Source organism: Ixodes scapularis, unplaced genomic scaffold (genome assembly GCF_016920785.2).
Source record: "Ixodes scapularis isolate PalLabHiFi unplaced genomic scaffold, ASM1692078v2 PGA_scaffold1__304_contigs__length_218370807, whole genome shotgun sequence".
NCBI classification, from domain to species: domain Eukaryota; kingdom Metazoa; phylum Arthropoda; class Arachnida; order Ixodida; family Ixodidae; genus Ixodes; species Ixodes scapularis.
Window position 1 is genome coordinate 99107762 of NW_024609846.1, and position 15764 is coordinate 99123525.

Consider the following 15764-nt stretch of genomic DNA (forward strand, 5'->3'; position numbering starts at 1 on the left):
AAATCACAAGAATACAAATATTATAAAATTAATAAAGCAGCTTATTTATATATTTAAAATTATATTTAGTTTTTTTATTAAATAAACAAGCGGTATTAGCGGGCCAAATGGACAACCACCGCCTTACTTGTTATTTCACTCGTCAACACTGTGAAGCTAAGACTGATGACAACATGGCGCCGAGTGGTGCGTTTGACGTGTATGGTCGCCGTCCTCGGTGTGTTGTGATGTGTCCACTCGTGATCGCTCTCGTCTTTTTCAGTGTAGTGTGTGCCGCGGACAAAGACGATGGGTCGTTCCCCGTCCCCAAATACCTGGACCATAACGCCACAATCGAGTTTATGCAAGAACTCGCCCGTAAGCATTCGTCGCTTGCCACCGTTTACAGCATCGGCAGGAGCGTCGAGAACCGCGAGCTACAGGTGCTCAAAATCAGCACGGACACGCCGCATACACGAACGATAGGCAAGCCCGTGTTTAGATATACGGCGAACGTACACGGCAACGAGGCCCTCGGTCGCCAGTTGCTCCTGTTCCTCATGGAGTACCTCCTCGAGAACTACGGCACCGATCCCCGGGTCACTCGCCTCATCAACACCACCGAGCTGCACCTCTGCCCGTCGCTGAATCCGGACGGCTTCGCCAACTCTACTGAGGGAGACTGCAGCGGCTCGGGACTCCACACGGGTCGCTTCAACCGCCACTACGTCGACATCAACGCCAACTTCCCAGACCAGTACAAAGACGCCGACCTGCGCGCGTTGACGGCGGGCCGCGAGCCCGAGACACTGGCCGCGATGACTTGGATGGTCAAGGAGCCGTTTGTGCTGTCGGCAAGCCTTCACGGAGGCCTGCTGGTGGCGGGCTACCCGTACGACGGTCGACCGGGCGGACCGTTCGCCGTGGACAGCGGTACGGAGTCGTCGGACCTTTCGCGCACGGAGAATCCGACGCCCGACAACGATCTCTTTCGGCACCTGGCACGGACTTACTCAACGACGCACCTGACCATGTTCAAGAGCCCTCAGTGCGACGAGGACTTTACGGACGGCGTGGTGAACGGTGCCAGCTGGATGCCCGAATCAGGTGAGGTCCTCGTTCCGTGACTGCGTTTACACGAGGGCGCGGCACATCGGGAGTATGTCGACACCGACTCCCTTCTGGCACGTAAACGGTGCTACGACTACCTGCCTCCTCTATTCTGTCAGGGAGAGTTTGCAGACGCTTGCTCTCTTCTCCTGCACTAATCTGACTTCCCAAAACAACCGAGCTTCCGTGCCTTATCCTCGTTGAAATGATGTATGGTGTTTTGTCGGTTTGAGTCGACAACGTCGGACCTGTTTGGAGTAAAATAGTTTGTTGTTGGGCGAGTTGGTGAACGTTTGGAAAGCTCTCTACCATCGCACCAGCATAAGTCTATGGATAAAAAAATTCGACTCTCCTTGCTCTGTCCTCGTTGAGCAGCTCTTTTTCCTAGTCGACTATCCGTTGAGTCGAATTAATCTTTTCATCGATAAAAAAACAAGCGAGCCAAAGCAGCGTATCCGTTCGGCAACGAGTGTGAATTGAGCGGTCCGCGAAGTGTTTCCGCTCCACGTGAAATAAGGCGGCTGGCGTTTCGTCTTTATCGACCGGCGTGGGCCCGTCGCGGTCCGATCCCCGGAGAGAGCGCGAGAGTGGGCGGGAGGAAGCCCTTGAGAAAAACGACGGAAATGGGCATGAGCGGCCTGAGCACCCCCCACCGATCGAGGCTGCTGCTCGCTCGTTTGCTGTGCTGCTGCCCCTACTCCGATCGTTTGAGCTGTTTAAAGATCTTGGGATAGGATCGTGATCAGCGTGTTACGACGGGATCCAGATGTCGGCTGGGTTTCGGGGGAGATATATATGGGGTTTTCCCCGGTCTTTATTACTACTGCGCAAGTTCTTTCTTTTTTCTTTTTTTTTTTTTTTTTCTTCACCCCAGACCCATGTCGATCATCGTGCTATCTTTCATTCAGTGTTCGAGGCGAGAGGGTGGGGAAAACCTGGACTGACGTCTCTTGTGGAGTTTCACAAGGCAGAGCAATGGGCGACATGAGAGCAAACACCTGCTACTGTTTGATAAAAAAAAAGAAGAAAAAAAAAAAAAAGGTTCATTTGAAATTATTTTATTTGTGTGGGTGTTGTGGCTTTTTTAGGTGATTTTTCTATACATTCGTGTCTTTACGACGGACCTACGTATGAGTTTATGTGAACTTGAACAGCTGTGCAGCGATGAGGGCTATCTAAAGGTCGCCTGTTCCACCTTGCTATACTTGGAGTGGCTGCTTCAAAGAGGCATCGCAAAGATGGAGCAAGAACAAAGAATCACTAAAATGCAATCTTAATGTTTACGTAACAGATTGATGGCATTGGAGATTCCTTGATAAGAAGACCCTTTCCCGTTAGGAAGTGCTCAATTTAATATGTGACTCCAGAAAAAGAAAACCTTTGTTTGGTTTCTATCAAGTTGTCTTAATTAGCCATTAATTTAATGGAATGCCATTTTTAGTGAGTGAAGTAGCACTGGGGATAAATGGGGTTTCATTCATTGACGGCAACATGTTACACTTCCTTAGAATAGTAGCTCTTGAAGATCTGCTGGTTTAGTAATTATGACTATCACAACTTTTGCATTGGAGGCATAATGTAGCATGGGCAGTTTGTTTGTCGGTTAAAATCCCTCCGAATTTTGCTTAGTTATTGAAATTCAATATATTGAACCCTTGTAATGTGGAAAATGCCTACAACAGGTTATAGAGTTAGAAGATAGTTGCAGAGCGACTATTAGAGAAAAATACATTTCTCCTAGTAACATACCTTTTGCCAAATTATCCAAGCATCAAAAAAATGTTTGTAACGTAGGTATACATGCCGAATGTGCTCGCATTATGTGGAAAAAGATTAGAAGTAGGTGACTAAAACAAGTCATTGGCAAGTGAATGTGCAAAGGGCTGTTTATTTTAGATTTTTTCCTTAGAAATTTTTATTGTCGCAGATGCCAGCCTGTGTGTGATTAGAAGCTTCACATGGAGTCTTCCAGGGCTTGACAGAAATGGTCCATCTTTGTTCTGTAGGAACCATGCAAGATTTCAACTATGTGTTCACCAACTGCTATGAAATCACCCTTGAACTGTCATGCTGCAAATACCCTCAAGCCAGTGAGCTTGTCAAGGAGTGGAACATGAACAAGAATGCCCTGCTCACCTTCATGGAACAGGTGAGGAAATATTTTTCAAGCAGCTTTACAACTGATGCACTCAGGTTGCTGGAGTGCACTTAGGAATTCTTTCAAAACGGTGCATGTGCAGCAGTCAGCATTGTCATGTCGGCTCGCAGAGCCAAAGTTTTGCATCGCATGTGGAGAATTTTATATGCAAGGCTGAAAAACAAAGAACAAAAGGAGCGAGAAAATGGTACATGCTCAAACCTTCATTAGTGCAGAAATCTATATGTTCTTATCCCTTCCTAAAAAAATAAAAATATAGTAGTACACTTTTTTTTTAAATGGAAGATTTTTGTAATACTGTCTTTTATAGGACTTTAGGTAACACGAAAAAATACTTGAAATAAACAGCACTGTAAATGTGCTCAAAGGGAGGCAGAAAGTAGTACATTGTGTTGCAGAATACTTAAACGTTGAGCTACATCAGGCACAGTTAATTTTGAAAGCCTTTTTAATGCCACTAAGATCAATAGGTATTCCCTTGGTTGTGATACCCACCGAGAAAGTGTCAGGCAGACATCCTGGCTGGTGAAACCTAAAGCTTCTCTAGTGAAACCCAAGTGTCCAGTCCAGTTCTCTTTCTTTTCCTCTTCTGGTCACCTCATTTCTTTCCAATAGCTCTTTCTTCCCCCTTCCTTGCGAGGCAGGTTTTTCCTGTGCTGGTTCCGAGGCAATTAGAGAAGGAGATTGGAAGGGAGGGAGGGCAGGCATTTGACCTAGATGCAGAGAGGGTGGCCAGAGCATAAACAACAACAACAATGGCTAGAGTAAACTGGATAAAAAAGCAGTCTGTCAAAAGGTGCTTACCCACCGCCCGCCCATTCAAAGGGGCCAGAGCTGGCCCCCCCCCAAAAGAAAGGCTGTCCAACTGGTCACTCCTGACAAAGCAAACTGGTTTGGCTGCTCCTAGCATTTTTTTTTCTTTTTTTTTTTTCTTTTTTTTCAGGCAGGTCCTGCATTTATAAACGTGAAGGCAATGACGCACAACCTAAGAAAAATTCGCTAATGGGATTTTTTTTTTTTTTTTCAGCACTTGCAGGTGTGAGGAAGAGACAAAACATTCTTGTCCCCATTAATTATCAGTTATTGTTTTGAGGATGTTGGGTTGGGCGAGCTAAAGTCGTGAAATAGGTATTACCGGCCGTTGGGGAATGCGTTGCACCTACATATAATCAAAGGTGAAACAAAGTCTTTCCGAAAAGGAGGGACAGGTGCAGGTTTTGTGCAGTGTATACTCGCGTTAATGCGCAGCTATGTTAATTTCATTGACACCACATTATGGGGCTGAATGTCGTAACTAGTTTTTGGGGCTCTTAGATGCAGAAAGTTATAAGTTATATGTAAGGGGGAACATGACTTCCAAGGCCTGTTAGTCGTCTTTAATCTAGTTACCTCTGTAGATGCCTGCATATTGAACCCGAGAAAGTCTGTGTCCTGGGAGGCTCGTGCAGCACACTCATAAAGGGTAAACAACGAACAATACAAAATGTTGCTAAAGGATGTTTGGAGTTGAGAGGATGCCATACTTGCTTCCAACTGAATGAAGGTGTTCAGCCAAAATGGGAGTTGATCTAAAAGGTATTCATATTAAAAATAGCGCAAAAGAGACGGGACAAAAAGACGAAGAAGCACACAGGACAAACGTGTGCTTCTTCGTCTTTTTGTCCCGTCTCTTTTGCGCTATTTTTAATATGAATGTCCACTACCAACTTGCCCAGCAGACCAAGCTTTTACAATCTAAAAGGTACTTCACAAAATTATTGTTGGAACTGGTTTTTTCAAAGATAGCTAGTTTACATTTTCAGTTGCCCTTTACACCTTGATTTAGACAATAAGTTTGCCGGTGTAATGTTTGATTTGCGCAGTTTCAGAAAACTGCTCCATCATTTTGAGGCAACCAAGCAGGGCAGGAAGCATGCAGATTTTTATGGAAGTTTTCTCGGTGAACTTGACAAATTTCTTATCCTTGTTTTCATCGGCACGCATCGCAAGCAGTCTTTCGAAAGAGGAACTAAACGACAATCTTTGCTCCAATTCAGTTCTTGCACGCACTCTTCTTACACGCACTCTTCTTGCACGCTCTGTTGAACAGATTGTGGCGCTTTGGTGCTTGTAGGACGGGGACCTCCAAATGCACATTAGCATATGCATGTGCATACATCATCAAGGTTTTAAAGAAATTGCATTTTTTTATATACCATTGTCTTTTTCACAGTAATCATGCATGCTTTTTATATCCTTCTTGTCTTCTGAGAACACATTGAGCGACAAGTGCGAAACACACTTGTTCCTGAAGTTCACACCAGCAGGTCGGGATTTTACGCTGAGCAGAACAATTGATACTGGTAGTTATGCGCTTGCCAGCTTGACCAACGAGGGCTCTTCCACAATTGATGGTAATCCTTAAAATGCCTTTTTTGCAACATGATGAGACTCCAATTGGTTTTGGCTTTGTCTAAGTGCAGTCTTAAAAGTAAGAAACTTAGAAAAAGAAAATGTTTTAAGTTATTTAGAAAGCATGTGACATGTCTCACATTTGTTTACACAAATCAGAGGGAGTGTGTGTAGAGGCTGTTCGCTCCTTTAATATGAAATGCATTCCAGAAATTATAATGACTGATGCACTACTGCCTAAGAAAAGGCTTGTTTTAGATGTTTTTTCGCTCAGTGGCTGCTTTCATTCTAAAGGCTATCTGAGTCTTATTTTCTTTGCAGCTGTTTCATACTTAGTGTACAGTGCTGCCAAAGCTGCTGGCACAGCCTTTGTCCGGATTTGCCTTTTGATTTGCACATACTCTTGTGCAAATGAGATGCTAGACGAAGCCATATGCTTCTTCAGTAGCTTTGACAGCATTGTGATCTAAGTATGAAATGGATTATAGGGGCTTATTAAGTGCCTTTTCTATTTTAATACAACAAATCCAAATGCAGTCTCGACTTAAGCTGCAGCCCCCATAAGTGGAATTAGTGTAAAACTGTTGCTGTAAAAGAGGTCACGGCACAGAAAAATGTACTTTGCTCTATTTTGTTCTGGAGTCATTCCTAGCAAAAAACAGTTGCCCTTTATTTGGTTTATTATAGAAGGCTAGCCTAGAACCTTCTATTCACAACACACTCTTGTCCTTACATTTGCTCCGAGCATGTTCTACCAAGGTTATGTAAAGTACAGCTGCATACCTGCCAAGTCTCCTGTATTACCTGGGAGACTCCCGAACTTTGACCAATTTGCACGGTTTACGATTGACAGAAAAATCTCCCGGAAAAATCAAATTACCCCCTCCCCACATGCAATGATAGCGAGGCCCAACTGTATCTTGCTAGTATTTCATTTCATTTCATTTCATTTATTTATCCCTTAAATGCCCACGTGGGGCTTTACATAAGGGGGGCAGGCAGTATTTCTAAGATTTAAGTACACGGTACAAACAAGGAAAACAAACAAAAGATAGCAAAAATGCCAGTTACGAGCCGTAGAAGGTGGCAAGTGCTTCTCTAAATTTTGAAGTGTCCGATATGGTTACTATTGAATCTGGTAGTTTATTCCAATTGGTAACGGAAAGCTGCAGGGGAGAAAATTTAAAGGTATTGGTCCTGGGAGTGGATAAAAATAGTTTGCAGGAATTATCTAAGCGACGGGAGATATGAGGAGCGGGTATACAGTACAAAGTTTTCTGTAAAGGAAGATGGTAGTAAAATTTATGAAGAATAGTTAAGGCGGATACAGTCCTACGCGTTTTGAGAGAGGGGAGACCAAGTTGAGCTTTAAGAGTGGTGATACTAGTAGGGAAGGTATAATTTCGATGAATAAACCGTGCTGCACGGTTTTGGACTGCTTCTAACATATCTTCTAAAAATAACTTAAAACTTAAAAAAAATTGCAACAGTGCAATTTAAATGTAATGAAGTTATCTTCATGGTACATTTGTTATCCATATTTATTTTTAAAAACTGCAACCCCCCCCGCTTAGAAATTCTCCCGGATTTTGTTTCTCCAAACCTGACAGGTATGCAGTTGGATTTGTGCCATATCATTCCAACCTTTTTTAAAACAAAGGAAAAAAAAAAGAAAACATTGTGGTTTGCATGCATATTATGAAAGCAGTATAATGCTGTCCTCTTTGATGTGAACTATTATTTGCAGAATGTTAATGCAAAAGTATGCCAAAAGTTAGCCAAGTCTTCATAATGTTTTTTTTTGTGCATGGTTGCAATTACTCTTATTTTTTCCCAGTGAAAGTGCAATCTGGCTATTTTGCATTAGAGTTTGATATTTTTGCTCGTTAGCTAGGAGAAATAAAACCTTTTCTAAAGCCCATCAAACACCACTGGTGCCTGGCATATTTTGGAGATTGCTCCCTGTGCAAAGTGAATGACTGTATCTTGCGCTTGTGTCCAAAGCATGGTGGCCTCGGATAATCGAGGCAGCAACCAGTGTTGCACGCTTTTGAAAAGGGTCTCTTGGATGGCTAACAAACGGCACATGCGTTCGCAGGTGCACATGGGCATCAAGGGGGTGGTGAAGGAGTTTGGCAGCGGGCGTCCGGTGGACAAGGCGGCCGTCTGGGTGGAGGGCATTGACCACAACTTGACCACCACCGACCGGGGGGAGTTCTGGAGGCTCCTGCTGCCCGGGGAATACTCTTTGCGCGTCTCCTGTCCAGGGTGCGTGTCCCTCATTAGTGCGCGAAACACATGTGCCGAGACTATCTGATCCGATGTACGAACCGTCTGAACGACAAACATATCCAACAGGTTCAGTCATGCTGGAATCTTGAATCGGCGCTCCTGCATGCGACTGACTTGCTAGATAATCACCGCTTGACAGTCTGACTGAAGGGCAGCCAATGGCAATGCGGAATGCGCAAACATAGTGTTCATGTCACCTGAGAACCGGTTCACCTCCCTCGGCCTCCTTCCCCCTTCGTATAGCGATTCATAAACTGAGCAGAGCTGAACTGAGTAATGCTGATGATGCGCCGCAAGCTAGATTACGAGCATCCATCGCGCACTATCGTGTTTGGCGATTCAGAGCAGCCACCCTCTTGGTGTATTGTGCGTCAGTTCAGATGGTTTGGACGTGTACGAGTCGCAACGCCTAATGCAGAATTGCATTCTAACGAAAGCAAACCTAGATTTTATATTGTCCGAAGGCATGTTTGAAAGCGTGCCTTCGGATGGACGTGAAGGGCAGCAGAGTTGGCCACCTGCCACACACACATACACACCTGCGCCGCCAACTAACTGAGCATGCTCGCACGCGTTGCGTGTCGACATATTATCATTCACCCCGTGCGAGTCTTTGTGACCTCAGTCTGTGCCTTCCCCATGTCATCGCAACAAAGAAGAAACGGGAAAGGACAACGAGACGACGCTTCATAAAAACGTGGCAATTCTGCACTGGAGGGGTTTGATAGATAGATCAAAATACAGCTGCAGATTTTTTATTTCCTGTCTGTTTCATTGTTTGTTTGTGAACTGAATCCCACGAAAAGAGTTCCAGAGGGCAAACAACATGTTGTTCGTTGTTTTCACCTGTGCACTTTTCTATCAAACCTTCCTATACGTCGTGATGACATGTATTTCCGCCGACATTGATAACCATGCTAGAAACAGTTTTGGCTCTTGTGGAGCATTATTAATTTAACATCCCACATAGAAATGCTTCCAGTCCAGGCTGTGTTATGGAACCGGAAGTGGACTACAGCTGGAGCTGGAAATCTATTTTACCAGCCGAATTCCAGGCTGTTTCCACCCAGAAATGGACAAATTTCTTGCTGGAAATTCGATTTTTCCTCACCTAGCTGGGAAACTTCCAGGTGGATCATGTACTTCCAAGCTGGAATTTCTGATTTCCAGCATGAGCAGCATCCATTTCCATCTATCTGTAAACAGGATTTCCAGCTGCTGCTGTATAATTTAGCCGAAAATGTGGCTGGAAATCTTTATTTCCAGCTGGAAACTGCAGCTTATTTTCATGTGGGATTACAGGAGTGTGAAATTAATAATGAAAACACATACCTAATTGCTTGGTTATGCAATTATTTATTTTTGACTGTTTGCAGTCTGTTATTTAAAGGGACACTGACAGGGTATTTATACTCGGCAAAGTTTTTATTTGTGCATAACATACAAGAGCTTAACTACCCAGAACGCAATTTGCAGCTTGAAATTAGTTTTCTTTTCGTCTGAAAACTGCCGATCGAGAGTTGGCCGTTTTAAGTGGCGCTTGCTCTCTTCTTCGTGGTCAAGTGCCGTTTTATATGATTTAGACGCAACCACCTAAGATAATCAAAGTTGTGGGTCATCGAAGGCTCACACTCAGTACTTGAAATGGACAAAAAATATAATATCATTTTTGTGGCTTCTAAAAAACTGCAAATACGTTAATTGAAAAAAAAAAAGTGAAAGCCGTTTACAAATCCCTGTAACGCCGAATTGGAGCGCAGCTCTTGAGGAGGAGTAGGGAAGGGTACTGAGGGGGGTCACGTCACCTGCGGGTAGTCACGTGACCCCGGGGGGGTCACATGATCTCGGGGGAGGGGGGGGGGGGGGGGTCACGTGACCCCCCTCCGGTTACGCCGACGCCGACGCCGCTCAGGCTGGAAACGGGCCCCTAAGAGCTGCGCTCTAAAAACAAAAAGTTGCACAGCTGCTTGATTTTTACTATCTTTCTCCTCCTCCACCGTAAAATACTGGGTGCTTGTAAAATATGGGCACTTTTCCGGTCATCAAGTTTACATATCAATGTACTGTGCATATTTTCTCAAATCTTACAAATTTGAGTATGGGCGCTTAGTGTAGTATGGGCAGATGCGCAATATTCTACGCTATGTTTTTTACTCCTCCCCAGTTCATTTTTGGTTTCGGTGTCAAGCAGTTGCATTTTTATAACTTTATTAAAAATATATGTGACACTGTAGCAAAATATTAATTGGGTAGTCTTCTAACACCGAAATGGCCTGGCACAAAAAAAAATGTTTGGGGGGTGTAAGTGTCCCTTTAAATGCTATAGTTGGTAAGGATCATCAACGTGCAGCTTGTGTTAAAATCACTTCTAAGTATAAGCAGAGGGTGTATCTGTTGTGTTTTCTTGCTTAGCGCCTCATTGGACAAGATACCGCACTAATAATGAAACTTGCGTATATAGGGTAACTCAGAACCTAAAGGCTCTGGGGAAACTGAACTAACCAGGCTCGATCTAAATTGGGCTGTCAAAAATTGGTGCCTGCACGTAGCAATCCAAACTTTTCGTCAAAGTTGTATTTCACAGGTCGGTTTCATCTAGTAAAATAACAAAGCGTAGCTTCCTTTCTGTAAAAGGTATGGTAAAAATACTTGCCTGGGTCAACGGCTGAAGCAGACGACAGAGTCGAGTGGCAGGACACATTTGGCGCCTGTATTGATAGATGGCGCTACCTCGAGACGGCTCGCGACGACCGTGGTCTATGAAAATGAACACAATCATTTATGTTATGTACAAACTTGAAGTAAAAAATGAAAGGCTTTTACAATTCTTTGTAATGCCAAATTAGAGCGCAGCTCTGGAGGACAAGGAGGAGGGGTGGCTCCTCCCCCTCCATACCGCCTCCTCCTCTCCTGCTCCCCTCCCATTTACCGGAAAATATTTCCACTAAATTTAGCAGGGACATTTTTCCACTAAACTTAGCGGGGAAACTTTTCCGCTAAACTTAGCGGCAAATTTTTTCCGTTAAATTTAGCGGGGAAGTTTTTCCGCTCAATTTAGCAGGGAAATTTTTCGCTAAAGTTAGGGGGAATTTTTTCCATTAAATTTAGTGTGGAAATTTTTATTTTAAATTTAGCGGGGTAATTTTGCTGCTAAATTTAGTGGGGAATTGTTACCACTAAACTTAGCTAAAAATTCTCCCACTAAATGTAAAAGAAAGATTTCCTTGCTAAATTTAGGGGAAAAATTTTCCTGCTAAATTTAATGGGGAAATTTTGCAAAAATTTTTCTGCTAAATTGAGTTGTGAAATTTTTCCATAATGCAACGTGCAGTTATGCTCAATTGCATTATTCCCATAATGCAATGCGTGCGGTTATGCTGACGGTGACACCACTCAAGCCGGAAACAAATTCCCAAAAGCAGTGCTCGAAAAAAAAAAAAAAAAAAAAACGGATGCATAATAACAATGTTCTTGCTGCCGACGGATTTCGTCTGCTTTCTTTCGCTGGTCAGCTGCACCTTCCGACGCTGCACTTGACACCAGCTATCAGTGCATGCTGTGCCCCGCCACTCGACTCGGTCGTCTGCGTCGCTGTCCACTCTTGACCCTGGCAGGTTTTTAGGGACGAAGCTCCTTAGGGTCTGGCCTTGTCCGTCCGGCGTCCGTGCTCACATCGATTGCCATCCCATCTGTCTTCTTAAAAAAAGAAGAAATGTTTGCGCAGTCGACAGGATTCGAACCTGTGCAAGGAGACCCCAATGGATTTCTAGTCTATCGCCTTAAGCACTCGGCCACGACTGCGGGACGAGTAGGGGGCTCTGAGATGGGGTAGTAACTCAAGAGCTCGGGTTTCTGTCATGGATGAAACGTTGCATGTAGCCGCTCAACGTTTATAGACGAGAGGGCGCTGCGGTCAAATGCTCAAATGCGTATATAACCACGTTCCATACCACACATTCTCTTTCTGACATGGACCGTTGACTTAAGCGGTCCACAGCTTCTAGCGGATCCAAGCTGATCCACTAGAAGAACCACTGGCTCTGCATTTCACCGACCATAAAGCAGTAATAATGAAGTCGAAACGCAACCCAGAACTCGGCACTACCTATGAGCTATAAAAAAAATAAGCACCATCAGCACTGCCTATGAACAAAATCAGTATCATCAGCACCACCAGGGCTTCGCCCCAATCAACATCATTCACCACGTGTTTGGCCCTACTTTTTACAGAAAGGGAGCTACGTTTTGTAATTTTATAAGATGAAACTGGCCTGTGAAATACACCTTTGACGAAAAGTTTGGATCGCTACATGCAGGCACTGATTTTTACAGCCGGTTCTAGATTGAGCCTGGTTATTTCAGTCACCCCATACAACACAGTGAAAAACAAAGAAGACAGAAGCATGGTTTGCTCATGTGCACATGTCTCTCTTTAAAATGCCAACAACAGTGCCACCTTTACCATATTAAATCGGGGGTGTTCAAGGTAGTCATTGCCAATGACACACACTTCAGTGAACTTTGCCATCTCAACTTGAAGTGTCTACCACCAGCCGGGAATTACTTGTAGATCTAGTTGGAAGATACTCGTAAAACATTTCCTGCTAGCATAATGCACAACATTTTTTGCTAGATTTTTTTTTTTTTTTTATGAAGTGCAAATGGGGGTTGCAGTATGCACCATTCATACAATCTTTCAAACCTTGCTTTAGCTTTCTTTCTCCGGGAAACTTGGATTGTTCAATATGGCAGGATGAAGCACTCCTTTGTTTAAGAAATGCCAGCTGCATGACAATGCCACTTTCCATCTGAAATATTCCTGCTTGGTTAAGACATCGCAGTCTTCCTTCTTTTCCACTTTGTCGGTTTTTGCTGCGTCTTCCCTACGTTATTCCTTTGTGTCGATCAAGCCCTTAACGCTTTGTCTAGAAACTGAGCCTTAACTTTTTTTTAATGTTTTGTTGCATGGTTTTCAAAAAGTTGCTTTGCAGCTGGCATCATGATGCTGTACGTAAATGTTTTTTTCTTGGGGAGTTCTTAATCTCAAGCTGTTTTTCTTCAGTGCAGCTTTGCAGCCAAGGGTGCCTCAAGGTGTTTTCTTTCATAGTAGCACTTCCACGCTTAATTGGAGCTTACTATGCAGTCTTTAAAACCATAAATAAAATTAAAATTGACTTTCTTTAAATGTTCAATCCCTTAAAGGGACACGCAAGTGGATTCTGAGATAGTCTATTAATGGTGATAACTCAGGCTATGCGCCGTAAGCATCCTAAAAGAAAACATAATTGCTCTTATGTGTTGGCATCTTGAACTGGTCATTTTTACTGACTAAAGTCCAACAAACAATATGTCTTCAAAAACAAGCTTCTACAAGAAGCACCTGAGTGCCCCTTTAATTCGGGGGATCTCAGAAATTTTAATCTTGAGGAACCTTTTCTTGCCTTGACTGATAGCCAAGGAACCCCACTCAGCCTTGACGTTAATGCATTAAAGTAGTACGGAAGTGTACAGTACTCATAAACAATGTATATAGTAGGGAGTGTCTGTCACATAGTAATGGACCGATAAATGGCTCGAATCTTCTAAAATAGTTCTTAAACTAAAAGAACACTTCACTTGGGGTCAGGGTCAGCCAAAAAAGTTTGGCAGCTTGGAGAATCTTTGACAGTGTTATGACTGCAAGTTGTTCTGATTCATAATGGGGAAATATGCCAGAAAAATGAGGACAAGGATATATGTGGCACACAAGACCTGTCCTGTGTGCCACTCAGTTTCTCGTCCTTGTTTTTTTGCATATATCCACATGCTTTAGTCTCTTTTATGTGAGGACCAGCAAAGGCTACGGGCATTTGGCGGTAAGGGTTGGACTTCATGCCCTCAAGGTGGCTTTCTTTTTATTAACAAACATTTATTAAAAAAAAAAAAAAAAAAAAAAAAGTGCAGCATTTAAAAACTTGTATGGTGCTGGTACGAAACCAAAAATTTGGTCAAGTTCAAAGTAAAATTTATAATACATAAAAGTGTTTTTTTTAAAGCTAATTTAATCGATGAGATTAATTAGTATTGAACAAAAAACAAATGCTTAGTTCTTGTTCAGATCTAGATTTGACTACTGGTCATGAGAAAATAAGCCGTAATTGGAATGGGAATGTCCAATTTTCTTATTTTAGTAATCCGGGAAGATGAGACAACAGTCAGTTTTACTAATACTTTATTTCCTGTCTTTTATTCTTTAATATTTTCATCCCGGCCACCTTCTCCAGAAAATTGGTGTAAAACAATTTCTCTCCTTGACAGCTTTTCTTTAATTCCTCACTGGTGTAAAGAATAGCCCCTAATACAATTTTATAGACATTCGTGACATGCTCAACCTTATTTCACATGTCATGATTGTGCAACTAGCACGTCCCATAACTATATTTAGTCCCGAATATAAATTCTTAGTTACATACTATTCATACATTCAAGGTTGATAAATGAACTATCATTTACCTTAAAAAAATAAGAACAGAATCCAACATCACACAAAGCTTGACATTAATGAGGAAGAAAACCACAATTTCTCCTAACCTCAGTTTGAAAGGATATAAGATTGGTCAGAGCTTGGCTGGTTTCTAAATTTGACTGGCTTTCTCGTGCGTTTCTCTACCGACTGATCTTTCCGAGAAATGCTGTGTCCTGCAGGTACAAGGAGGCTGTAAAACGGGGCATAAAAGTCCACTCGGGGAGAGCCGTCTGGGTGGAGGTGATACTCGAGCCTGTGGAGACCGGCACTGAGGTGAGTTGGCGGTTGCCGTTTGAAAGAACTTTCTAACACGGAACGTGTTCTTGGAGCTGGGCTTCACAAGAAAAGCGACACGTCACGCTCAACTGACACTTGGGACAAGATGTCACATTCCTGATGTCACGTCCTGCCCCGACTTCATGTGACACCATGATGTCATGATGTCACATGACGTCATGTAACGTGACATCATAAAATCCTTTGATGTCATGAGTTGATGTGACTCTGAGGTCACGTGACATCAGAGTGATGACATCGCCTGACATCATGTACGTACACATAGCACGTGCCTAGTTCATTCGCATTCTGTTCTGTGCGTTTCCGAGTTTATCAGATGTGATCAAGATATGCTTAAATTTTCTTTTATCTCTGGACTTACAGTATCCCCCACAGCATGTACCGGTGGACGCAGACTTCGAGCTGCTGGGCGAGACGGTGTTCAAGCACCACAGCTTTCAGGAGCTGGTGGAGATCCTGGAGAATCTCACCCACAAGTACCCGCACCTCACCCGTCTCTTCAGCATCGGCAAGTCCATCGAGCACCGGGAGCTGTATGTCCTCGAGATCAGCGACAATCCTGGTGTCCATGAGCCAGGTTCGTGTCCTTGTCTCTTTTAAGTGCCGAGCGATAGGGAACTCTCTGACTTGCGAGGGATCATTTGTCTGGTTTGACAACGAGCCAACAAGATATGTAACAGTTTTTCAAACCTGGCCTGAAGCTTATTTAATTTTTTCCGAGTCATTAAAGCATGTAAGATTGTTCGAATATTCAAATATTCGAATAGGGTAGTTCCGAATAATACGCCATTCGGTATTTGCATCGACATGAACTGCAATGTTCATATTTTTCTAAATGTTGATTGCGGCGGGTTATCCCCGTTGGGCATGCTTCTGACCCAGTACGGTGCGCTGCAGAAAAGGAACACCCACAAACCTCGCTTCTGCGAGTGTTCCAACCTGCTTCTCTGCATAGCACAGGTGCTTTGAAAGAAACTAACTCAACAGGGCGGCATTCATGCAAATGGATCACTGCCCATCACATTATTTATG

The 15764-nt window shown here is 43.4% G+C and overlaps 1 protein-coding gene across 2 annotated transcripts in view; it reads left to right on the forward strand.

Annotated features, from left to right (window-relative positions):
• Positions 1–138: 138 nt before the first annotated feature.
• LOC8031117 (carboxypeptidase D) overlaps positions 139–15764 on the forward strand; it is a 67499-nt gene continuing 51873 nt past the window's right edge. Inside the window, exons 1-5 of one of the 2 annotated variants that reach the window (XM_029974689.3) lie at positions 139–1086; positions 3096–3238; positions 7737–7906; positions 14615–14708; positions 15096–15309. In XM_029974689.3, the coding sequence (XP_029830549.2) occupies positions 174–1086; positions 3096–3238; positions 7737–7906; positions 14615–14708; positions 15096–15309 (1534 nt within the window). In that variant the 5' untranslated portion in view covers positions 139–173. Of the gene's footprint in view, positions 1087–2509; positions 2530–3095; positions 3239–7736; positions 7907–14614; positions 14709–15095; positions 15310–15764 lie in introns of those variants that run through there. The other variant, XM_029974690.4, reaches the window with a different exon arrangement.